The 27,438-nt window shown below is 42.3% G+C and overlaps 1 protein-coding gene across 1 annotated transcript in view; it reads left to right on the forward strand.

Moving 5' to 3' along the window:
* The window catches only part of SMC5 (structural maintenance of chromosomes 5), a 166,611-nt gene extending 146,676 nt beyond the window's left edge, over positions 1-19,935 (forward strand). The window contains exons 21-24 of the mRNA XM_088475720.1: positions 3,599-3,718; positions 14,877-15,056; positions 15,138-15,233; positions 19,504-19,935. Of these exons, the coding sequence (XP_088331846.1) occupies positions 3,599-3,718; positions 14,877-15,056; positions 15,138-15,233; positions 19,504-19,641 (534 nt within the window). The 3' untranslated portion in view covers positions 19,642-19,935. The remainder of the gene's footprint in view (positions 1-3,598; positions 3,719-14,876; positions 15,057-15,137; positions 15,234-19,503) is intronic.
* The last annotated feature ends 7,503 nt before the right edge of the window (positions 19,936-27,438 follow it).

Raw genomic sequence — 27,438 nt, forward strand, 5'->3', positions numbered from 1 at the left:
AAGGTTTGTCCCCTCTCCTTTTACGTCCTAGGCTTCTAATGGTCTTGATACAGTTCGTCAACTTACAGATTTGTCATCACAACGCCCATTATCTTTTTCTTAGGCTCAGACTCTTTTCCCCTTTACACTCTCATGACTTGTCTTTCTTGCAGGCGCAGCATTATGCCTCTAAGGTGGTTTCTTTCCTTTCCACTGTGGATTGGATGCGCCAATTGGACACTGCCCTCCAATCCTCTATTGGATCTAGGGGCACCATCTCCTTATTTTATAAAACACTTAGAGTTCCGTATTACAGTGGTCATTATGACATTGGGATAACACGTTGGCTGAGGCACTTTCCTGACCTTAGTGAATCAAAGATCCTAAACTGTCTCTTACACTCCATTCGAGTCTTATCTGCTACAACCTATCAAGAAGTGTTTTATAAAAATGTTTATAGAGGATATTTTTCAGGTGTTCAAGATGGGCTGGGTGGAGACGTTCTTACATAAAGAACAACTACTGGAGACATTTTTTTCTATATGGGAACTTTTTTATTGATACTTTAAACATCACAATTAAACAACAATTCATAATTATTTTTGTTCTACATTAGGGTATGAAACTAGAGTACTTCTATCTGACCCTCCTATCTAACTGGGCTAAACTAATGGCTCCAGTTGTAGATGGTATTGGACTACAGGCGATTATTGTTATTTAAAAAAAAAAATAAAAGATCTTTCCTATTCTCCCCCCCCCTCTCTCTCCTTTCTTTTCTTTCCCTTTCTCTTATTTACAAATTAGTGTAGCTAATATGTGTTACATGATTTGTAATATGTTTATGTGGGGTATATGATGTCAGTAATGTAACTATTGCTACCCCCCATTTTGATATAATTACTGTATGACTAGACAATTTGTTGTATTCATTATATTGTAAACTCAAATAAAAACATTTTGAAAAATAAAAAGATTGTCTAAATATGGAATACTGATAATGCCATTATGACCAGTGATTTTTGTGAAAAATCTTGTTGCAGTTGCTAACCCGATTGGGAGAGCACATATCTGAAAATGTGATTTATGTAATTGTAATATGTAAATATTCATCTTTGATATCTATCAACACAATGAGTTTGTTTTCTTCCGTGGAGTGAATTACTTTTTTCAATGATTCCATGTTGGAGGATTCAACCTAAAGATGAACATTCTATGGAAACTGCTATTCAGCTTCTGGTGAATGGAACCGGAGTAATAATAGCAGAAGCAATGAAGAATTGGATCACCATAAACAGCACCTGATGTTTTATCCTGTTTACAGGAAGGCCTTTGGTAAAAAGAAGAAAAAAAAATTTTTGGAGGAGGCCCTGCCGTTGTAGTCTCGGTCTAAACTTCTTCTCGCCCAGGTGTCTAGTGACATCAAACAATTAGAACCTGAACAGAAGAAGATTGGCTCCCACCACAGGAGATTTTGGGGTGGGCATAGTAGACTGTTAAAGACTTCTTTTCAGGTGTGTTTCTTACCAGAGCAAGTTTATCTTCTCTTTCTATATCCCCTATGAGAGGAAGGAAACTGACCTTTTTGAATAAGAACTTCTCACCTTTCCATAAGCACACCAGGAACAAAATCTGGAATGTCTGGACCTAGGAAAATTAGCACTAGCAAGTACAAAGAAATTCTTACCTCCCATTGCCTGCTTTGATGATTTTTTTTTTCCAGCTCTGAATCAAAGAGCACATTACCCACAGATATCACTTACCATGATGTAAGCCAGAGGGTACGCCGGGCAATACATTCAGCTGTATCTTGAATGTGTGCTAACAAGGCTAATAATTCAGACATTTATCTACCTACCTGAATAGCCTTGGACAGATGTTCTGACCAATAGTGATATAGCCTTATTGACCCAAGATGTAGCTAGCATGGTCTCGGGGAGGTTTGAGCTGCTAGTGAAATAGATTTAAGGATGGCTTTGCTTTTTCAGTCATAACTGTCCTTTTAAGAGGTATTTCAAATCAATATAGTTGTTATTTTGGAAAGCTATGATATGGAGGTATCCATATTTCCCAATCTTCCAGTGGAAAAGGATAGCAGGATAAAATCTTGCGGGGTATCTTGAACTTTTTATAAGGCCTTTCCCAGGACTCTACTGGTTACTATAGTGGGATGATGAGCCTTCTAAAGTTTCTCTCTTTAAAGAGAGAAACTAGACTCAGGTTCCTGCATGAACCCTAACCGTTTAAAGCACCGTTCTTATTAAATTCTTCATTCACTGTCTTTTAGAAGAATCTTCATTATTTAAAGATTCTGGCACATTTGAAGATCATCTGCCTTCTCTTGCAAGAACATATCGGATTCTGAACCATCCCTATTTTTGACCATGGCAAAGCAATGGCGCTTGTGTCTGGTCTTGCAGAAGAATTATAAAAATGTTTCAAAGGAAAAAGAAAATTTAGCTAAAGATTGGGCCCATGGAGTTTCACCCATTTCAACCGTATGGGAACGTTGCTAAAACTTCCTATTGGGCCATATATTGAATTAGGAAAATTAGGTGGGAGAACTGAAGATACAAATTTGCTCAGTTAGGACTAAAGGAAAACCATTGAAGTGGACCATTTCATATATTGTCTTATTAACATTTGCTGCCCAAGCAGATTTCGCCAGTCAACTCCACTACCTGGTGGTGAACGTAGTGGACGGGTTTCAGTATCACGGGACTGGCAAAAAGTTTCTGCCCCAGACTGTCCAGAAATTAACTTACAAAAAAGTGAAAAATGTCACAGCGGCCAACTCACTAAAAAAGACTCTGATATTGCTATTTTTGTATAGAAGAAAAAAAGGAAACAGTACATTTTTTTTTTTTCACAAATAAAACACACTAAAAAGTAAAACGTCCCTCAGCTGGGAGAGACAGGAGGCAAGCTGCAGATTCAAATTCCTCACAGAGAAAACCCTACTCAAATAGTTTTAAGTATAAAGAGTAAGCTCCTTCCCCTTTTTGCCTCAAGGGTATGGCAGCAAGCTTAAATAAATCAACTGTATAATGAGGGGACTATAAACTAACAGCTCCTCAATAGAGACTAGTACCAGCACTTAGATTTTGAGGAGTACCAGTATGACAGTAGTGACTGGGTTCCCCTCTTGAGCCTGTAAACCTCCAGTCCCATTCACAGTAACACTGTTTGTATGCTATCTGGCTGACTGGACAATTGAGCTGCCAATTGAAAACAAATGACGTTAAACTTTTAATAAAGTAAATATATGTAAAAGCTGCCTAAGGCACCAGTGCCAAACAGAGGTATTTAGTCGACCCTTAAGGCTTCTTGGCTAGGGCATATAGAGAGGGAGGAACTTTGATCTTTATTAAGTTTTTTTGCTATTAATCAGGGAATGTACATCCTACTACTGTGACAATAGACTATCACCCTATTTATATTTTTTAAACTGATTTACAAAGTGATTGTGTGCACATAATGTTAATAGAACACCAGATTAAACGGATTCAATAAAGTTTTAACCAACTGAGAGCATACAGACCATGACAAGTGATACAGTGCAGTCGGTTAAGCCTGTGTTAAAATAAAGTTCTTTTCAATAAACATATTTCATTTTATGCAGGTGAAGCAAGATTGGCTTATGCCATTGAAACATTTAGTAGAGAAAATCAATGAGCAGTTCAGCAGCTTCTTCAGTTCAATGCAGTGTGTTGGTGAGGTCGATCTGCATACTGAAAATGAGGTAAGCTACTGACCAGGAAACCCATTTTATTGTTTAGAGCAATATTTAACACCACAATATTTACATAATTAATAACAGATTTGGACTTTGGTTCTTGCATTCCGTAAGCATTTGTGTGGGAACTTATAACCCATACAATCATTGTGTATGTATTTTTATTCTCTACAATTTATATCTATTAATAACTGGTATTGTGGACCCATCATTTGCCGGATAGCTGCTGTTGCTGATTTTGCAGGGTTTTTATTTCCTCTCTCCTCCCCCACCTTTCTATGCCCCCATCTTCGTGCCATCTCTTTCTCTTCCTTGTCTCCCCCTCTTCCTCCATTCTCTCTTTTTCCCCTTCTTCCTCCCACCTTTCCCCATCTTCCTCTCATCTTACCCCCTCTTCAGTACAAACAAAAAATTTACAAACCCTATGGTGCTGCACTCCAGGTTAATAATAAGTTACCACCTTATATCTAATAGTACATAACAAAACAAATCAACCTCACTTGCGCACTGGATTGTTCCAACAAGTCAGCAATAAGTCCATCAAAGGAATTATCCCACGTCCTCCGGTTATGGTAATTCTCTGGTATAAAAGATAAATGGGAAACACAATATAGTGTAATAACATCACTGTATGATGTAGCCACCTGGGGATGTGAATATGGTGGTCTATGAAGATCTTCTCCCAACTTAATATGGTCCCAACTCCTGTAAGAATCACCCAGATGTGAATGAAGATAAGTCTTGTGTGGAGTTTCTTACATGTATGCTTACTTGTAAGGGCGATGTATGGACACACAAAGGTATCTTTATTTTCAGAAATCTCGTTCTGTGGTCCTTAACGGAATGTGGGGACTTTCAAGTGATGATAGGACAAGGTAAAAGAAAAGACCGTAATCCAGTACCATGAAAAACAGCTATTTATTATAAATAAAAACATAAAAAATGCAGCAGTAAGCCCATACCATCAGGTGGTAATATTATGCAAATTCCTATTGCCCTGCAGAAGATGGACCTGGGTCACTAAGGGTAAATGGGTAGCATATAGAATGGATGGGATACTACATACAATAGGTGAAGCGACACTCTTCAATGCTTTTCGGCGTGCTGTGGCGCCTTTTTCAAGATTAGTGTCCTTTCACTCCCTGATGCAAGCTCTGTTTTTAGCCCCTCTTCAGTGTTCTTGCTAGAATTTCCACAAAGCCGGACGGCACCATAAGGCAGCCGGGGAAGGGGCCCACAGCGCACCCTCATCCCCTCCCACCCGGCATCCCACCAACTGCCAGGCAGCCTCTGGGCAAAAGAGGGGACGGCTGCGAGTCGCCAATGCCTGCAGCGTGCCTTCGGTGCAGGGTGGGCCTTGCTTATTGAGCTCCTCCACTGCCCATAATGCCCTCGGGAACCGCTTGAAGTGCCCATCAAAAAGGTCTTGGGGCTCCACAGGGAGACAATGGGGTGTAGGTGGGACCTTGGAGGACCGGACACAAACCGCAAAGCTTTTCAATCCCAGGATGCTTCGGTTCTTCCCCCCTATACCCCGCCCACAGGCTGAAGGCAACTCAGTTTCGTTGGTGTCCGGCAGGAGCAGGGTCACCATTTTTAACAGTGGGGCTGCTTCAAGCAGCCCAAGCTTATTTTTATGATTTATTTTTTTATTTCTAGTGTTTTAAACTGAGCAGCAGCAAAACACTGTCCCTTGGACATCTGCGCTGCTGCTCCATCACCCCTCCGCGGCGCCGTGACACCCAAGCCCCTGCTAGGTACTCCCGTCGGGGCTCTTGGGGGGGACTAGCTAGCAAGCTCCCAGACTGCAGCCTGGAATCCAGGGGACAGGTAACGCGGACCCCTGCATCTTTATGCAGTCTAGCCTTCGGTCTCAGGAGACGGACTGGAGGCGCTGATGTGGACACTGGTGCGCCCATGACTCCACTAGACCACCAGGGCGTTAATATACTGGTGCAGAGGCATATTTAGAGGCCAGTGGACCTGATGGTTAAAGTCAGCATGGGAAGAAGGCGCTCTCCCTGCAGCCCATCCCCCAACTCAGGGCACCATTCCACTGCGATCTAGTCGTTCCCTGAGCTGCTCCTCCCTCACCCTATGCCCCCTCAGAGATGTGCGGCAGCCATTTTCTGCTTCACAGGTCTCCGGTCGCGCTGGATCCAGTCTCCCTGTATACCTCTCCCACGGGCCAGGTTATATAGCTCTATATCCTACCAGCCACTGCGGTCTGTGTAGTTTGTTGTAGTGCCAATTGCAGATATATAGTGTTTTTTTCTGCGTTTGTATGTGACTTGTGCTAGCGCTGATATCTACTTTCTATACTGTCAGCTTACACCTTTCCCTTTATTCTAATTTACCCTGACATACTAAGGTATAGGTGGTTTATTTGACCTCACATCTCCTATATATTTGTGAGGGCTATCACATACTGTATAGCCCAGTTGCACACTACACTGTGCCATATTACACATACTGCAGGGTGTTCACTGCACTGTATCATACTGTGTATTTTATTATCCTCTATGTCTGACAGAGGAAAGAATAACAAGAAGGCTGATGCTGCTGCTCCTATTCTGGTGTCTTGTAAGTCCTGCTAAGCGGGCTTAGCCCCAGAGGACCTTATTCAGGATGGTCTTTGTACAAATTGTTGCACAGTCTCGGGCCCCTCAGCCCCGGTGTCTTCTCCTCAAGACCTACCTTGGGCTGCCTTTTCTCAGGTACTGACAAAGATTGCGGACCACTTAGTAGTCCCCGTGGTAGGCCCCCCCTGTGGGATGGCCACAGCAGGTACTCCCTGCAAATCCTTTGCCTCAATATGGGTAGACATACTCTCTACCGCAGTACAGAGTTTGGCTAATACCTCTACAGTTTTTCAGCAAATGCTGCAAAAGGAAAAGCCTTTACCTACTAACGTGCTGTTATCTTCCCAGTTATCTGATTCTGATATATCGTCTGGGGAGGCAGAAGACACCGCCTCAGGAGACGAGGAGCCACCCTTTAAATCAAATATACCTGCTCTTGTGAGAGTTGTGAAATCTATTTTACAAATAGAAGAGGAAGAACCCACTCCTAAGGGAAAAAAAACAACACTTTTTAAATGACAAAGGGTAGTTTTACCAATGTTCCCTCACTCTGATCAGCTATCTGATCACATGAGTGAAGCATGGAATATTCCCGGTAAAAGGTTTCAAATTCCAAAATGTTTACGTTCCTTTTACCCTCTTCCAGCTACTGATTGCACTAAATGGGAAGTTCCCCCGCAGTGGATTCTCATGTAACACGTCTGGTTATAAATGACACCTTACCCATCCATACTGCAACCTCCTTGACGGAGACTACAGATAGGCGTATAGAAGCTTGTCACAAATCCATATACTCTCTTACAGGAACTATTATTCGTCCTGCTAGGGATACGGCCTGGGTGGCAAAAGCCATTGAGAGTTGGGCAGAGGCCCTAGAAGAGACATTCCCCCCTGATGCTTCAAGGGAACAACTATCCTACATATCTCACGTTAGAGATGCAGCCTCCTACTTGGGAGAAACAGCTATGGATACAGCTCTCCCAGGGGTACATTTACTAAAATGAGAGTTTTTAGAAGTGGAGATATTGCCCATAGCAGCCAATCACATTCTACTTAACATTTAACTAGCACCTTCTGTAAGATAATAGCTAGAATCTGATTGGTTGCTATGGGCAACATCTACACTAAAAACTCTCACTTTAGTAAATTTACCCCCTAGTCTCCAGAATATCTGACACTTCAGTAGTGGCTCACCGTATTGTTTGGCCCCGTTCCTGGAAAACAGACTCATGTTCAAAAAGGGCTCTGGAGTCCCTTTCTTATTCTGGAGATATTCTATTTGGTCCAGAATTAGATAAAATTGTTACTACTTTGGCAGCTTGCAAGACGGTGTTCCTGCCCTCTACATATAATACAAAGCCTCGGACGTCATCCTTTTCGGTCCTTTCGCCCTCAAGGAAAAGCTAAGGGTCAGCCAAGGCCTCCAAGCCTAGGGCCAAACAAGCCTGGGCTACTAGACGTCCACCTGCCAAGTCTGAGGACAAGCCTACAGCCTGATGGAATGGGCCTTTCCCTGGGGGCTCCCAGGGTGGCAGGCCGACTTCTTAAATTCGCCCAGTTTTGGCGTCAGACCACATCAGACGCCTGTTTAAGAGATGTGGTCTCCCACATGTGCTCTATCCTTCCTAAGGCGACCCCCCCCCAGCAATTCTTTTGCACAGGGCCTTCATCTGACCCAAACAAGGCCTTGCTGCTGTCCTTATTGAATTCAGCAGTAATAATTCTGGTCCCCTCCTCTCTGAACAAGTTTATCAGGGTGCCCAGGTTTCGTATGGAAACCCTCCGCTTTGTTTATTCTGGCTGTGGAACCTGGGAATTTTATGGTGTCTCTGGACATTCTTCACCGCCATCTGCAGGTAACAATTGCCTTCTTACAAATGCACGGGTGGCTGATCAACTGGAAAAAGTCTTCCCTGACACCTTCTCAAAGACTGGTACATTTAGGATTTCATACATCTTGGACTCTCAGGTTTCGAGAATCTCTCTAACAGACAAGATCTCCTTAATTCAACACCAAGTGTGCAGACTGCTCCGCAGTCACCGAGTGTCAATTCACGATGCAATGCAGACATTGGGATCAAAGGTGTCCACCTTCGATATTGGTGGAGTTCGCTCAGTTTCACTCCAGGCCCCTACAACACCTGATCCTCTCCAGATGGAACGGCCTACCCCATCTACTTCGATCCCAGACGATGGGCCTCCCTTGGAGGTTCGTCTGTCCTTAGCCTGGTGGCTACAAACATTCCATTTAGACAAGAGTCGTCCCTTTTGGATCCCGGGCTCCTCACCACGGACGCAAGCCTCCGAGGATGGGGCGCAGTGACCGGCCAGCACTCCTTCCAGGGCCGCTGGCCCCAAGTCGAGGCAGTTATCAATGTCTTGGAACTTCAAGCCATCTACAGAGCTCTCACTCAGGATCAGGATATTCTTCAGGGCAGGCCAGTACAAGTACAGTCCGACAACGCCACGGCAGTGGCCTACCTCAATCACCAAGGAGGCACTCGGCGTCGGGCAGCAATAGCACAAGTGTCCCACATTCTCGCATGGACTGTATGCCATCTCCGTGGTATTCATCCCGGGAGTTCTCAATTGGTAAGCAGATTTCCTCAGCCGTCACGACGTGCAAGCAGGAAAGTGGTCTCTACATCCAGGAGTCTTTCAGCTCCTTATGGACAAATGGGGTCTGCCGGATATGGATCTCATGGCCTTAAGACACAACAATAAACTTCCAGTATATGGAGTCAGGACAAGGGACCCCGATGCAGGCTTCGTAGATGCATTGTCAGTGAAATGGACCTTCCATTTGGCATACCTCTTTCCCCCAATATCCCTGCTTCCTCGAGTTCTTCGTAAGTTCAAGCAGGAATGGGGCACAGTCCTGTTGATAGCTCTGGCTTGGCCCAGACGCCATTGGTACTCTGATCTTCAGAGTCTCTCCATAGACGTTCCTCTTCAACTTCCTCTATGGGTAGACCTGTTGTCTCAGGATCCATGTCTACATCCGGACCTGGCCCGTCTGTCATCCCTCCTAACGGCTAAGGGATTTTCCAGCTCTGTGGTCCAGACCATACTCAGGGCTCGTAAACCGGCCTCTGCCACGATTTATCACAGAATATGGCATACATATTTCCAATGGTGTGTTCCACGAAACTATGACCCCCTAGTTTTTGATGTGGGATGGGGGAAGAGGGATTTGAGAATCACCGCACAGATCCACATATGTTTGTTGGAATCTATAAGAGGTATATATAATAAGCTATATCCACCTAAACTGTATTGTGTGGTAATGAAATACCACTGTGGCTGGTGGTGGTGGTGCTACTCAGAGTAAATGCAAGTAGACAAAAAAGGGGAGGGTATATCAGTTCTGTGAGAACTTCAACCCAAAGAGACTATAGGAGTGCACTCTCATAGCTAAATGTAAATCAAAATATCTTAAAACATAACCTTTTTGCAAGGACTTATACAGATTGTTATCTCGGTAGTGGTTACCCAGATGAGGGAAAGGCGAGATATGAAAATATAACAATAAACATGTATGATAATCATTAAAAACGCCAGGTCAGAATGTTGCTGATTATATTCAATAGATAAGTGGAGTGACAACCTAGAGCAGTGGTTCTCAAACTCTGTCTTCAGGACCCCACACACGTCACGTTTTCCAGGTCACCCAGCAGGAGCACAGGTGTAATCTTTGCTCACTGACACATCTTAAAAGATCCACAGGTGGAGCTAATTATTTCACTTGTGATTCTGTGAGGAGGTCCTGAGGACCAAGTTTGAGAACCTGTGACCTAGAGTATCAACACCAAGCAAGATAAGGTTAAGACTGAATAATGAAGAGAGGAGTAAGGGGAGCTAGGCTCTGCTGCTTCCTATCACACAAAGGAGTGGAGGAAAGGGAGTGAGAGATCTGCTAGTGCTGTAACCCCTGGAGGTAGCAGTCACCAGTGGTCAATGTCATCAACCCTAACCTCAACTACCGGTTGTCTTGCTAAATTGCATCCGATAACCAATGAGAAAATCAATAGGTTGGTATGAAAAACCACTGGGAATGTAAAGAAAGGATGCTGGTACAAGTACCTAAATCACTGTGAATACGGTATGAGATCACCTTAAAAGAGGATGATTATACATTGGGTATACATATCACTGATATCATTCTAAAATCCTCACAAAGGTAAAGGTAATCGATGTTCAAACATCGTCATGTGATGATAATTAGGATTTAGAGAAAGATATAGATAAGTGGGGATAACCAGTTTGCACATAGGCTCTGCTGCTCAGTCTCATACAAGCTGCATAGGAGAGGGAATGAGAGATCTGCTAGTGCAGTGATCCCACGAAACAAAATTCAAGCAGTGGTTGTCGTCATCAACCCCAATTTCTGCTGTTAGTTGTCTTGACGTGCGGTATTGGACAACCAATGAGAGAATTATAAGGCTGGTATGGGAACCACTGGGGGGGTATAGAAATAGTACAATAGAGAAAACACTGTGTTGAAACATCAACAATAGTAACTTCAAATCAGCTTAGTAGCTATAATGATAGCTTTACTTGAATACAAATGAAACATAGGACCTATGATCTCAGGTCTACTATATGCAGTAAAGATAGCAATGACAATACTATATGACAAATCAATATTCAATAACTGACATACTCAGAGTGCTGTATTAGTGTAGTACTACATGGTTAAAAGTAGTTGAGCAGGGTCACTTGGTATAATGAATATAAACCGTGCAGTTAGGGTCCAAAAGTAGCAGAGTCAAATAGCCTATGGCACTGGGAGGGTTAATTTACCCTTTCTAATATGAGCCATCTGTATACAATCATAGCGACCCACTGCTGCACTTTCTCAAAAAGGCATAGGTATACATAAATGGTGCATATAACAACAAGACCTGGTGTAGGGGTGTCCCGCACTGTGCAGTCACTGGGCACCCTGTATCTGTTCCGACGTACGTTTCGCCTGGAGGCTTGATCACGGAGATTAGGTAACCACTACCGAGATAACAATCTGTGTAAGTCCATTTTAATCTTTTTTCCTTGCAAAAATTAATAAAGGTTATGTTTTAAGATATTTTGATTGACATCTAGCTATGAGAGTGCACTCCTATAGAGTCTTTGGGTTGAAGTTCTCACAGAACTGATATACCCTCCCCTTTTTGGATTGGATCTACAGTAGGCCTCTGCCTAGCATCTCTGAAAGTGCAGGTCTCTGCTTTATCCATCTGGTTCCAGTGCAGACTGGCTCCTCTACCAGATGTTCATCCCTTCCTGCAAGGTGTTCTCCGTATACAGCCTCCCTATGTCCCTCCTGTGGCTCCATGGGATTTGGCAGTGGTGCTCCAAGTACTTCAAGAATCTCCATTCGAACCCCTGGAATCAGTGGATGTCAAGTGGCTCACTGTGAACACTCTGGCTATCACATCTGCCCATAGGGTATCGGATTTAGGAGCGTTTTCATGTCGATCCCCCTTTTTAATCTTGCATCGGGATAGCGGTTCTTAGAAAACGCCCGGAAATGTGGTTCCGACCTTTCAGTCACCAGACTGGCAGGTGAGGCCTCTTTGGATGTGGTCCATGCTCTAAAGATCTACGTGGACCGCACCACTTCCATCAGGAAATCGGACTTCCTCTTCGTCCTGTATGGATTCCACAAGAAGGGATGGCCAGCTAACAAACAGACTCTGGCCAGATGGATACGCATGACTGTCTCACAGGCTTACATGCAATCTGGCATTCCTGTGCTGGCTACAGTATTTGCTCATTCTACTCGCTCTGTGTGTCCCTTGAGGGCAGCCCGGTGTGGCACCTCAGCTGAACAGCTATGCAGGGAGGCCACCTGGTCATCTGTCCACACCTTTCTTAGGTTTTATGCCTTTGATACATTTGCCTCTCAGGATGCTTCCTTTGGGCGTAGGGTTCTCCTATCGGCTCAGGAGCGTTCCCGCACTTGGAACAACTGCTTTGGGACATCCCCATTGTCTCCCTGTGGAGCCCTATGGACCCTGAAGAAGAAAAGGAGAGTTATGGTGAAACTTACCTTCCTTTGTTAACTCTCTTTCTTCGAAGTCCACAGGGCACCCGCCCTGACGCTCCTTGGTCACTTGTTTCCTATCCTGCTCCTGCCTTGGGCTTGTTAACAAAACTGAGTTGCCCTCAGGTTGTGGGCGAAGTATATGTGGAAGGACCGGAGTATCCTGGGATTGAAAAGCTTTGCTGTTGGTGTCCAGCCTCCAAGGTCCAACCTACACCCCATTGTTTATGTACAATTTTCATTCTATAAATAAGGTGTGATGAGTCACCAGAACTTCATATCCACTTCCTGCATTTTAAATTTTTGCTTCTGAATTCCAATGTTTGGGTTACATTGGTGTCATTTAAAATGATCATTCATTGCAGAACTGACAAGTGGAAACTCGCAGGTGACCTGTAGCTGCTGAAGACTTAGGGACAAGAGTCATGTTCTGATCTTATATTATAGGAGGTCCAGTAAACAATGATCAGCAACATTTAGTATTTGAGTTACTTTACAAGCGCTCAACTTCATGTTGTTACTGATAAACAGCAGGTTGTAGATTTCAGTAAAGCTATTTACAAATCCACTACTATAATTAAAACTGCGAGTAAGAATCATTTTCCATTCACCCATCCGATATTACTGAGTATTCTTGCTTTAAAACGCTGTGGTTTCCTGGTCAGGCAATTATGGCATTTTAAAACGATCATCTGACACTGCCCTTAAGTAAGCAATGAGTTATACAGAACTGTGGCTTAGTGATGTGCATTCCACATCACACATGATACAAGCATAGTAAGCTGAAATACAAAGGACACAATTCTAATAAAGTGTACAAAAAAAGCAAATAATGGACTCTTACAATTTTACATTTGTTGAAAAACTAGCCTTGAAAACCTATGTCAGTTACAAGCTCGGTTCCATTGCAAGTGTATTTTGTTTTTAACTAAATCTGGCAATCAAAAAAATAGAACAGTTAAAAAATGCACTCTTAGAAATGAAATCCTGCTGCATAACTTAAATGACCAATTTTACATTCACTACAGGAAAATGCTGTATAGATTTATACTTTGTTAGGACGTTAATTGAAGAACAATCTGGAGGAACCGTTTGCATCTGCTACTTTTCAGCTACGTAGCATTAAACACTAAGTAAATATGATTTAACTAATATACTGTACCGCATGAAGTGTGTATGATTCAGCACATTTTAACCACTTGCCTGGCACGGTCGCATGGTGGGTTTTCCCTGCTACGGTCGCATCCTTTGCCATCGCTGGCTCTGCTCCTCTTCCAGCATATTGATGAGCCTGGCCAGTCTGGGCTCCGTCGTGCGTGCAAAAGGAAATCCTTTCCTCTTCAGTGATAGGCTGGGCTGTAATGTCGGTGGTCTGTGAATGCCGAAATCGTTTGTGCACCTTGCAATCGCATTCTGGAGTTCTGAATATAGCAAAAGTGCTTGGATTGCCGATCACTGCAGGGCACACTCAGAGCGGGCTGATGTATGATTAGGAGCCCCTACTCTGGGAGGATTGATCGGTTCCCTATAAGCCACCTGTCACATACTCCGCTGCGTCTGCTCTGCACAATGTATACGGGAGAGGGAGTATATATAGGAATCTATAATCATTGTGGTGGGGTGTAGGTGCCATTACCTACAGACCCAAGATTACTGGGTTGGTGGTGGAGTTGTACTAGTGGGAGGGGTCAAAGTGAACAGGAATATACTACAGAGGTGGGTATAATATCTGCGGTAATCAACAGGGCATTCTATAAAAATGAATGACAAAATGCCAAAGGATTGGGAGAGATGCTGCTAAGAAGGTCTTCTAGACACACCCACACGGTGGCGCCAGACACCCACTGGGAATCATTTTAGCAAAAATATTATTAAATATGCTTTTGAAACGGTATTATTTACTTAAATAATGAATTAAAAATACTCTGAGATTTGTTATTTTTTTTAAAAACAATGTGCCAGCTATGTGATTAAACATTCCGCACACAGTGATGGACCTCGGAAGGCAGGCGCTGTGATTACAGCATTTAACACCCGCCGGCAGTATAACTTTAAACCTAATGAATTAGTTTACTTTTGTAAAATGCATAAAGTAGTATTTTACACTTGCCGACATCGCAGCGCCTGCCTCACAGGGACCACATACTGCTTATTGACATTTTGATTGACAACAAGCCATATGTATCCCAGATAGTCCAGCAGGGATTCCCTCAAGAGGACCAAGAGGGAAATTATTAATGGACAATATTTGCCAAGTGATGGAAACAAATGTGTTTTGAGCTAATGCCTGCTTCAAATCAATCTATGGTAGAATGTTATTGGGAAAATGATGAGGTGTTTTGGTATCTTGTGCCACTTATGTTTGCTTGTCCCCAGGAATATATATGATATGTCAGCCTCCCCATTTAAGTTGTTAAATTATGTTTGTGATGGTCCATTTTGCGAATATTTACTGTATTCTAAACAGAAAAGAAAAACTGATTAAATAAAAGGACATATGTATTGCTAATCTTTGTTTATTAATGTATGTTCTTCATAGGAGGACTATGATAAGTATGGAATAAGGATCCGTGTAAAGTTTAGAAGTAGCACACAACTTCATGAGCTGACCCCACATCATCAGAGTGGGGGGGAGCGCAGTGTGTCCACAATGCTCTACATGATGGCTCTCCAAGAACTCAACAGGTGCCCATTCCGAGTAGTGGACGAAATAAATCAGGTAAGGAAATGAGTGCATAAATATATCAAAGTAATATTTCCTTTGCTGCTTTCCTAATAATCCATGTAATTGTTCTATAAGGGCATGGATCCGGTGAATGAAAGAAGAGTGTTTGACATGGTAGTGAAGACCGCTTGCAAAGAAAACACTTCTCAGTATTTCTTCATTACACCAAAGGTAATCACCACTTTATGGTATCATGTTGGTAACCCTATGGGATTTTGTGCAGCTAAATTCTTAACAAATATAGGCCCGTATTCAATTTGGAGCGAAAAGCCGTTTTCGCGTGTTTCGGCTGAAAACGTTTCGCCGATGACATCATTTCACCAGGCGGAAAAGTATCCCCGTATTCAATTTGAAAGACTTTCCGCCTAGGCGGAAAGTCAATGCAATGTAGTATGCAAAAAGGATTCGCCTATGAATAGCAGGTGGAAAAATGTGCAGAATTGGGGTCTTGGGGTGCAACGTTGCGGGAACCCCAGTGCAGCCTTCAGACAGCCCCCCAAAGGTAAACTGTGTAAAAAAAAAAAGACTTAAGAACACCCCAAAAAATCAATTTGAATTTGGGGGCAAAAAGAAAAAATTTTGGAGGACAAAGATAAAATCTAGCGAAGTTGACTCTCGGGGGGTCCCCAAGTGTGCCCCAGGTGTTTTTTTCATTACAGGGGCTTGCGGCAGGTGGATTTTTCACGATTTTTTCAACTTCACTTTAAAAACTTTTAAATATGCTAACCCCCATTTTCAAGTACCCCAAATTTGCTGGGATCAGTTATTTTCTGCAAAGAAAGCTCCAGAATACTATTCTTCACCACTTATACAAAAACGCTATTTAGCAGCTATTGAGCCCGTTTAAAACACCAAATACCTTCAGCAAGCCAAATCGAGGGGTATCATAGGGAACCCACATGTCAGAGCATCTTTTGGGGGGTGTCAGACTGATTTCCCCAAAACTGACAGTACTTTCTGCTTGTTTTAAGTTTCGCCGGGTCCCGTTTTCACCTACTTTCAAATTGAATACGGCGATACGTGGGCACGCATGTGATACTTTTCCGCCTGCAAAACAGGCGAAGTGAGCGAAAAAGTCCGGGAGGGGAAGAAGTATCGCGGCTCGGGTCAAATTGAATACGGGCCTAAGTAAGAATCTTAAGGGGCAATGGAATTAAACGCAATGGCCGCAATGTACTGTTCCGGTAAGGCACATTCTAACCATGAACATTGCACGTTTTCCCTCGCACCCCATAGAGGTGTGCAGGAAATCTTTTGATGTACAGCTTACCATAAATGTCTGATATGCGAGCAGCTAAGCATCTTGGCGATGCTCGGCGGCACATCGCATTCAATTGAATTGACCCCCTGGAACAAACAGGTCCCTGCATCCAGTTCAGGGATGCACATGGGGTGTACATCTGCACATCCCTTTGGAGGCCCCAACCCACCTTTCCTGACTGTAATCACATGAATTTGACAGACACTTATCCTCGCGTGTATCTAGGGGCAGGGCGGCTCAGTAGTCTGTGTTCGCTCCAAGCCAGCGCCACCACATCATCGGCTGCCCCAGGAAGAAGTGGGTGGTCTCCTGGGGCCGTGGGTATGTCACGCACTCTACTCACAAGAACCCCGTGCAAGCCAAGGGATCACACTATGTGTGCAGGTCCGCTTTGACTCCACAAGTCATGCACAGCACTTAGGTTTTTTTTGACGTTAACTCTGCTTGATTCAGTCAGTTAGCCTAGCTCAGAGACTTTGAAATGTACACAACATTATCCGCTGATTTGTACTAAAATATTGAGTTGTGATCGTTTGTTGGCCTCACATTTAGAAGTAATTTACCACTGGGACTGAATGGGTATATTTATATGATTTAATCTGTGACCTCTTAAGCCGGGTACACCCTAGACCATTCCCAAACTCTGTCCTCAAGGCACCCTAACAGTCCAGGGTATAAGGATACACCATGGATATAATTCAAACGTTATATCGGCGCCCAGTGCCACAGACTGTAGAGTCACCAGACAGCAGCCTGCAAATAGAGGGTATCCCAACACACACCTCGAGATTTAATACATGAATGATATTTAAGAAATTACGGCGCTCGTCCTTATCTATGTAAATATACTGTCCGTATTCACAAACAACCTATATGTTACCAAGTCTCGATTATATACATGTATATGTATGCAGAGTCTGTAGAATTTGTAGAAAATAAATATTTGGAAATGTATCAATGTCACAATCCTCAATACCTCCAAGATTGACTTTGCTGTAGTTTCAATCCAATCCTGTACGCTTTTCTTTATGTTGTCCTACAATTATATACAGTCTAAAAATCCTGTCTCATCCTGGATGAATTATATTCCAATGTCAATCAACCAATACGTGGTAATGTAGTCCAATTCTGCTTGGGGTATTCCAGAGACACACAGGGTCCACCTTATTAACCTTCTCCAACTACTCCACTCCATGCACCAGCACCTTTAGTTAACAATGATGGGGACAGGATCACCTCCTAAGCAGACACTATGTTTTACAGAGTGGTGGTTGAAAGTATTATGCTTAGTTCATTTGGTCGCCTTCTGAGGAGACCAAATGAACTAAGCATAATACTGTGTTGGACTATATAGAACAAGAGAAAGAGCGCAAACACCGGAGGGCACACAAGAGACTACGATATCTCCAATAGAGAAGTAGCGCAGACTCAGTACATCAGAAACTGAGTGTAAGACCCGAGGGTATGGTGCGCATGCGCGCAGTACGATACCCGGAAGTGCCGGGACCATGATGCTGGAGCAAGCATGGAGTAAGGTATTTAAGCTGTTATATGTACACAATCTGGTCAGAACCCTTGAAAAAGTCCTGTGTGTGGGATGAAACGTGTTGGGAGCAGTACATAGACTTGTCACTTGCATATTGTATTAATACTGAGGTTTGATGATTATATCCAGGCCTCAATTGTATAGTCTATATATAATTGTTTATCACAAGTAAACCAATTTTAAAGATACAAATAGACTTAATCCAAATATAAAGGAACCCATACACATAACAGGACCACCTACCCCCACTCACTCGAATGCTGAATTGGACAGGGGAAAAGACTAGCAGAGATAGTGGTTTTGGTGAGTAATTTTCAACCACCACTCTGTAAAACATAGTGTCTGCTTAGAAGGTGATCCTGTCCCCATCATTGTTAACTAAAGGTTCTGGTGCATGGAGTGGAGTAGTTGGAGAAGGTTAATAAGGTGGACCCGGTGTGTCTCTGGAATACCCCAAGCAGAATTGGACTACATTACCACGTATTGGTTGATTGACATTGGAATATAATTCATCCAGGATGAGACAGGATTTTTAGACTGCATATAATTGTAGGACAACATAAAGAAAAGCGTACAGGATTGGATTGAACCTACAGCAAAGTCAATCATGGAGGTATTGAGGATTGTGACATTGATACATTTCCAGGTATTTCTTCTTTTTCTACAAATTCTATAAACTTTGTATACATATAGATGTATATAATCGAGACGTGGTAACATATATGTTGTTTGTGAATACGGACAGTATATTTACATAGATCTGGACGAGCGCCGCAATTTCTTAAATATCATTCAACCATGGATATGTCTAAAACCTGAACTGTTGGGGTGCCTTGAGGACTGCGTTTGGGACCCCTGCACTAGATGATATGTATGCCCGATCCTGCGGATCAGGCTGACATATTGCGCACATTGTCTATTGTGTACCCACTATGTGTGTCCCCACTGCCCCACATCAGGGTTGTTCCATTGTCCGTGCATGCCGACAATGGCAAGTTCAATGGTGCTGGTGAACAACGTATCACGCGGGCGGTCACCGGGATCGTGCATTGTGTACCGAGCTTTAGTGAATTTAGGCTATATTCCATAAAGATGGATAAGTAATGGCAAAAAGGTTAACCAAAACTTAGAGCCATATAGCACAGGGGTACAGAGTTTAGATGCTAAAGGTGGCGATATGTAAGGAGTAGAAAACTCACTGAAAAAGATAATCCCTTTGCGTCCTCCTCTGTAATGTTGTGTACCTAGGAATGTTTTTCTTGGGCACTAGGGCCCCATGTAGAATGATACAAGTGTGAAAATGTGTATTTGTGGGGTTTTCCTGTGCAGCTAGGACATCTGAAAAAAATGTTTGTGTGGCTGTATCTTTAAACATGGTGCTTAATGTATTTAAGGAAAATATACAGTTACATTAAATCTAAATTTGAAAAATAAGTTGTTAATTTATCTTAAAGATGTATTTATCCTATAAATGTAAAATGTATATTCGTTCAACTGGTGTTTATCTTTGATATCAATATCTACATGTTTGAACATAGGCTTATATATGCAAATAGTTCTTAGCAGTGTGCTGGGGGTTTTGTGTCGTTCTTGAAAGTTGGATAATACTTATTTCCCTTATTTTCCTTCCTCAGCTCCTCCAGAATCTAACATATGCTGACAAAATGACTGTTTTGTTTGTGTACAATGGACCTTACATGCTGGAACCCACAAAATGGGACCTAAAAGCTTTTCATAGAAGACGTCGAAGAGTAGCTACAGTGGCTGAATAACTTTCTCCCCTTAAATCTTCTTTATAAGCATCAAGAGATCTCTGCTACAGAGTTCTAAATTTACAATTAACTTTAAACTTTGAAGGAATTATTTTGCAGGGGTCATAGAGATATATGCAGGACATTAATGTTTATATATTGATAGAATTGAAAAGGGACATGTTAGTCAGCAATATTTGTACTTTATTATATATTTTCTAACATTAAATAATCCCAAAATATAACACTTTTTTACTCTGTTCTGAAATTTGAGCTAAGAAATACTCAGCACATATGCTTTTCAATGTTTCTTTTTGAAAATAAAGGTTCGTTTCAAATGTATTTTATTTTTTTTGCCATTGTGCGTTATTCTTAGTAGAGAAAGATATTTGTTAATCTGCAGACTATAAAGTTAATGGTGATTTAAAAAAAAAAAAAAAAAATTCAACTTCTTTTTAGGTCTTTTTCTACAAGTGTATGCTGATCAGTCATTTGGACACTAAGCTTTATACGAGGGTGGTTCAGTAAGTAAGGTAACAAGACCTCTCACATGTGTAATTTTCTCTATTTCAGTCTAATTTTCAGCCAGGCCAGAGCAAGTAGACATCTGCTTCCCCTCAAGCTATTACACTGTGCCTCATATCAGTCATACTGTCCCAACATCAGTTGTAAGAGGGTGGTCAAACATTGAGTTGCATAGTGTGATCAGATTTCTGCATCTAAAGGGCACATCAATAGCTGAAATTCATCGCCAGCTTGTCGAGGTTGTACGGTGATAATGTCTTGTCACGGAAACATGACTTTGTTTGGTGTTTTGCCTTTGGTAACGGCAGGATAGACATTCAGGATAAGCAGTGATCCAGCCAGCCAAGCACGTCTACCACAGCTGAAAGTTTGTGTTGCATTGAAGGTCTGATTCAGGAGGACAGATGCATTAGAGTTAATGATATTGCTGACGAACTGAACATAACAGTGGGTACTGTGCACAACATTGTTCATGAGCAACTAGGTTACAGAAAAAAGTGTTCACGCTGGCTACCGAGGCAACTCACAGAAGTTTACAAAACCATTAGGTTGGAATTGTCTCTTGTGCACTTGACGTGGTACCATGAGGAGGGAGTGCAGTTCCTGCAGCAGTATTGTTACAGTGATGTAACGTGAGTGCATCATGTGACCCCGGAGACTAAGCAAGCATCCATGACATGGAAACACACATCGTACCCACTTTCAAAGAAATTCAGGACAACTCCATCAGCAAAGAAGGTCGTTGCGACTATGTTTTGGGACCACAATGACATGCTTCTTGTTGATTTCTTCACCAAGGGAGATACTGTGAATGCTGCTGGCTACTGTGACACATTGAGCCGGTTGCGGAGGGCAATTTGTTGAAAACGACCTAGTTTGCTGCAAACAGGCGTCGTATTATTGCACCATAACGTCAGCCAACCACTGCATGAGTTATGGGGCTACCATTGGGAGGTACTGGACCATCCTTCCTACAGCCCTTACCTGGCACCAAGTGATTTCCATCTCTTTGGACCATTGAAGAAGCACCTGGGTGGAAGGCAATTTGAAACTGACTGTGAAGTCCAAGCTGTACTGTTGGAACAAATGCTTAGACAAGTATGGGGACTATTAGGAGAAATTATCTGTACCAAGGCCATACTATTGATTATACATATATATACGAGTTGAATTAATTTACGCAGTGAGAGGTTTTGTTACCTCATTTATTGAACAATCCAGCACACAAGTGTCCCTCTTGCCTTATAATTAAATTATTCTGGAACTACAGCTTGGTTCAATCAACATTGAAATCTATCCAAGAGCGAGTGTATTACACTGAAACATACATAATTGTACACAGCAGTTTAATTGTTAACTTTTATTTACAATCAGTCATATTTCTCACATATGATACTTAGATAGACACAGGTCTCATACAGTAGTTAAAAACGCCTAGATTTGGTCAGAAGTTCTCTTCTACAGTAGGTTGGCAATTATCCATATCTCTGCAGTGTAAAAGTGTATTTCAGTGTGGTTGGAACTTATATAGATTGTTTGATTTTTGTTAAAGCCGCCCTTTACAGTGATCAGTTTTATGGTTAAGTACAATATTTTTCTGGTCTTTTACTATTGATTTTGTTTTTAATAAATTATTTTATTCATTCAAGTGATATTCAAGTTTATACACAACCATCTGATTTTTGTTATATTATGGTTTATATGCAATTTGACTAATCAATATCTCTGAACTATTGAGATGGACCTGCATCAAGACAGTCTTATCTGGGTGTACTATACATTAACATAGGATAAGTTTGAAATAGGTTTCCCAAGCATGCTCAGGAGAACAAAGCGGGGGGGCCCCTTGAGAGTTCAGTCGACACCACAATATTTTCTATGTGACTGCATTTAAGGATCACCTGCAGCCAGCTGCATAACTAGCAAACTTCTGTTCTCATGTAAACATGTCTACACAGTTAGTTGAGAGAGTACTCCCATAAAAAAGTCTTAGAGTACACTACTACCCACTGCGATAATATGAGATAACATTGATGGGTGGTAGGTAAACTTCTGCTTAATAAAAGTCTCTCTGTTAACACCTGGGGCTCTTTTATCAGTCCTGCTAGATGTTACGTGTTATTCTATTGGGCAGTAAAAGAGCTACACACTTAGGGGTAAATTTACTAAGATGGGAAGTTCTATCTAGAAGTGATGTTGCCCATAGCAAGCAATCAGATTCTACTTCTCATTTATCGAGCACCTAGAAGATAATACCTGGAATCTGATTGGTTGCTATGGGCAACATCACTTCTTAATAGAACTTCCCATCTTAGTAAATTTACCCCTTAGTGCGTTTATTACCAGCCAGATTTACCACAAAACTTCTGGGAAAAGTCCTTTCCAATTGAATTGCGAATTAAGCGGGAACACACATATGTGCGGTAAGCGCTTTAAGTGAAGGAGGCAGTAAACAAAGATGTTACCGCGGCTAATAGAATTCATACCAAAATGTAAGTTGTACCAACAGTTCTTGAACTCCAGTTGTTATGCACCATGACTAAAGTCAGATTCCACATCTGGGTGCACTGTGATAGTCTACAGTTGTTTCTGTCTTTTACTGGGAAAATGGCAGAGACAACAAACTAATACCACAATGCCTTTTTTGGCCTGTAATCCAAAGGAAAAAGATTATTAAATACTGGAAATAATACTGGTAATATATTTTGCTTATGGTTTTTTTTCCTGAAAACATTTATTGAAATTTGAAAATACACATAAGTGAGCATGTGACGTGTCTTGAAGAACCTTAAAACTTTTTGAGCCCTGACAACCAGACTACCTAAATCAGTTCACATTTTCCAGACCACCTAGCTAGAGCACAGGTGTAGTCATTTTAAAAGATCCACATGTGAAGCCAATTGTTTCACTTGTGATTCTGTGAGGAGACCTGGAAAACATGCATTGTTGATAGCTCTTGAGGCCCAGGGTTGGCTACCCCTGACCTAAATCCTACCTGAACAAATTAGAGATGAGCCGGTCCGGTTCTCTGAGAACCCGGGATTCGAATCCGGCTTGGGTTTTCCTGTCTGACTTGGTTCCCAAAATGAGGCAAACGTCATCCTCCCACTGTCGAATTCTCGCTGGTTTTGGAGTCTAAACCAGTGCCATTTTCACTCCGGCTGTGGAGAGTGTACTGAACAGACGTGTGTGTCCTCCAAAGGTGCTCTGTCCTTCCATCAAAGGGACTGCTGTGTCCTCCAGGGGTGCTCTGTCCATCCATCAAATGGACTGGTGTGTCCTCCAGGGGTGCTCTGTTGGTCTAGGGTTGCTCTGTCTGTCCTTAAAGGGGCTGCTGTGTCCTTCAGGGGTGCTCTGTCCGTCCAAGGGTGCGCAGTGTAAAAATAAAAAAAAATAAAAGCTGTAACTATTTTTTTGTGCTGTACCCCAGTGTACTATATTTTTTTTACTATGATGCGGCCGGTCAGTGTAGCACAGTCTAATATTCATACACGTATTGTGTGACACTGTAAGTGGTAGCACAGTGTAATATTCCTGAAAAATATTGTGACACTAAGTGGAACCGCAGTGTAATATTCATGCACCTATTGTGACACTGTAAGTGGTAGTGCAGTGTAATATTCATGCGCGTATTGTGGCACTAAGTGGAACTGCAGTGTATTTTTCCTAAATAATATTGTGTCACTAAGTGGTAGCGCAGTATAATATTCATACACAAGAAGAGAAAGTACAAGTGCACTACTCCAACATTACTAATTATATATAACACATTATGCAATAGAATTTGGCAATACATAGAGGTTTTAGCATCATCATGGTTATGGGCCTACCCACCGCGCCCAGGTAACCTCTGAGGGTAGGTCCCTAACCTACTAGTAGGGTTGAAATCCAGAGCACAGGACAGATAAGAGCAGCTACTGCTCCATATATAAGAAGGTGAAAAATAGAGGTTTAAAAATAATACATATATATTAAACAAACAATAAAGGTGCTAAAAGTGCAAAAAGGAAAATGTGTTTATAATGCGATGTCATGAAGCAGCCCAACCAAAGAAATCCAGGGGACCCATGCCTCCAAAAATCAACCCATAGCTGCACTGCAGTATAAAAAAAATTTTATATACTAGTTTAGGTTTAGGAAGTAGGAGATTCCTTCATTCTTCATCGGCCATTAAAATATGCCAATGTTTTCTAAGGCTTGTCTCCAAAAGTCTACTTTGTCCTGAATAATTAGTAATGAAAAGAATATCTTGGTGGTTTCTATCTTCTTCATCTTCTTGTCTTATTTTATATTCTAACAGGGGATCTCTCTCTAGATTCTTAAATTCTGTTCTATTTCTTTCCACATAATCCATATTATATTTTTTTATAAAACTAAAATTTTTTTTTAAATTCTAAATAAAACTATATATATATATATTTTTTTTAATTATATATTTACTAATAGGTTTGTTATAGGTTACATGTAGTGTGATTTGTGTGTTTCTTGTAATTGGCTCTGGAAGCCTACAGCATAATCGGGAGGTAAGGGCAAATCTTGCAGCATGGATTTGGAAAACGTAAGGGCGGAAGTGATGTTCGCAATCACTAACTATCATGACCAGCTGTCCTGATGAGGATAAAAGGGTTGATGATCAATCTACTCGGCCTTCAGATTCTCCAGCAAGTGCGGCTGGAGAAAAACTAAACTTTCCCCAAAAAAAAGTTTTGACATCTGGTCGGGTCTAAAAGAATTGCCTACAATTAATGAGACCTCTACCATGACTCATCTGATATGGTCACCATTCAAAGAATGGTTGAGGACTATTTTCATGATAGCGTCTAAGTAGGCATGTCAGACAGTCTGTTTGACTACTGTCAGGATAAAAAAGGCAATTTGGAGGTCCTTGCACAAACTGGCTTTGCTTTACTTGAGCTGGCCACCCTCCAGTGTGTACTCAGAGTTTTCAGCACAGCTGGGAACCTTATCAGTGATCGGCGTAGGAGGCTACGTCCTCAAAATGTGGAAACTATGATCAGCAGAATGAACTACAAATTCCACGAGGAAAACCTTTACCACCAATTACGTCCAAAAATTACAGATGCACCTGAGGCTGTAATGGTGGATTCCAGCAGGGACGAATTAATATTGTGTGAAGATGATGTACACACTGATGAGAGTGAGGAATTGGATGATGATGACAACAACATCTTGCCTCTGTAAAGCCAGTTTGTGCACGGAGAGATAATTGCCAGCAATGTCAGCTGCCAGTTGGTAGCTTGTTTTGTGGGGGCCCAAACAAACCAATCGCTTCAGCCACAATTGGCAGTCCCTGTCGCTAAAGTAATTGGTTTGTTAAACTGCATGTCCTGTTTAATATGTACACATAAGAGTGGGTGGAAGGACCAAGGACAATTCCATTTTGCACCTCTTGTCTTTGCATTATGGCCCTCATTCAGAGCCGTACGCTCTGAGCAGAGCGCACGCTCTGAATGAGGGCCGCCCTCCATAATTATGGAGCGTCCTCCTGGACGCTCGTATAGCTGTGGGTCACCACCCACAGCCTATACGAGCGTGCAGTTTGATGGCCGCGATGGTCTTGGAGCCTGCGGTTGAGGTTTTCTACCGCAAGGCCCGGAGTGATTTTGGCTCTATCAGAGCCAAAATCACTCCCACTGACATCACTAGTGATGCCAGTGGGCCGGCTTCTGACGGTAGGCGTTCCCTTGGGAACGCCTCCGTCAGGGAGGCACGCCCACCAAAGGGGGCGTGCTGTCAATCAACATCGACAGCACGCCCCCTTTGATCAGACACAACGAGCGAAGGAAAGTCCTTCGCTCGTAGCGTCTGGCGCATGCGCACGACGGAGCTCCCGCCGTCGTGCGCATGCGCAGTGCACAACATCGACCCACTTGCGAGCGGACAGCCGCTTGCGAGTGGGTCTGAATCAGGGCCTATGTGCTGTTTGGGGCATTGCTGCCTGACATTTTTAATTTTATACTAAAACAACTAAAATTGGCTTCAGCACTACTGAAAACTGATATTCTCTATGGACCCTATGTTAATAGGGCTCAATTATATGACTCTTTGAAAAAGCCTCCACATTTGATAGAGGGGCGAAAAGCATCAGTGGATCCCCAGTTGCTGTCTCTTTCAACTGACAAGCCTTAATATTGCCTTTAAATAGCTATCTGATTCACTGGAGACGTATCGCTAATTTATCTTGTGGTCCCGCTGGAGTATTTACCTGTTGACAAGAGAAGTCTGCGATGCACTGCATACCTAGGAGAGCAGTGTGGCAGCTACGGAAGTCAGCCTTGAGCTGATCGGAGAAATCATACCACTGGAGAGGGATTGTGTGTGGGCTGTTCTTTATGTGCCCTTGGTGACTGCATGATACCGGCTGCATGCGGCAAGTCCAGGTAGGAAGTACAGCGGCATTGTAAGACACTCGAGTGGAGCTGCACTAATAGTCCTCGGGAGAGGGACACTATACATACTGTTTTGTTAAAAGTGCTACGATCACATGTGACAGCCTAGAGCTGAGCTGCGGCATAATCCACCTCAGGAGAGGGACTCCGCTCACCTGCACTGGATAATCACTTGGACTGATTTGTCATCAATAATATAAATACATTCCAGTTTTGAAGCATAACCATTGACTTTTTTTTCTGTGAATCAGTTATTTTTATATATAAAAGGCTGACAGGACATATGCATATATAATTGCCTCTAGAATACCTATAAAAGGGAGAAGTGGTAATTGATTTGATTTTAATTAGAAATTATTCTGATACCACTAAGTGGTTATTAGATAAATAGGTGATTGCAAGCAATTGAATTTTATGTTGATATTTTTATGCAGAAACACATTTGGATGTATAATGTTCAGTACTTATTGCAATTACAGCGCTTTGCAAAAGTATTCACCCCCACTGCATTTTTCATGTTTTGTTGCCTCACAACCTGGAATTAAAATTGATTGTTTGAAGGTGTGCATCATTTCATTCACAGAACATGCCTACAACTGTGAAGTTGTGTTTTTTTATATTGTGATTCAAACAACATTTAGGACAACATAACAGAAAACTTCAGCGTGCATAACTATTCACCCCCCTAAAGACAGTACTTTGTCGAGCCACCTTTTGCGGCAATTACAGCTGCAAGTCTCTTTGGATAAGTCTCTATGAGCTTGCCACATCTTGCCCCTAGAATTTTTGCCCATTCCTCAAGGCAAAACTGCTCCAGCTCCTTAATGTTAGATGCTTTCCGCTTGTGAACAGCAATCTTCAAGTCTGACCACAGATTCTCAAT

Source organism: Taudactylus pleione, unplaced genomic scaffold (genome assembly GCF_031769625.1).
Source record: "Taudactylus pleione unplaced genomic scaffold, aTauple2 ptg000177l, whole genome shotgun sequence".
Lineage (NCBI taxonomy): Eukaryota > Metazoa > Chordata > Amphibia > Anura > Myobatrachidae > Taudactylus > Taudactylus pleione.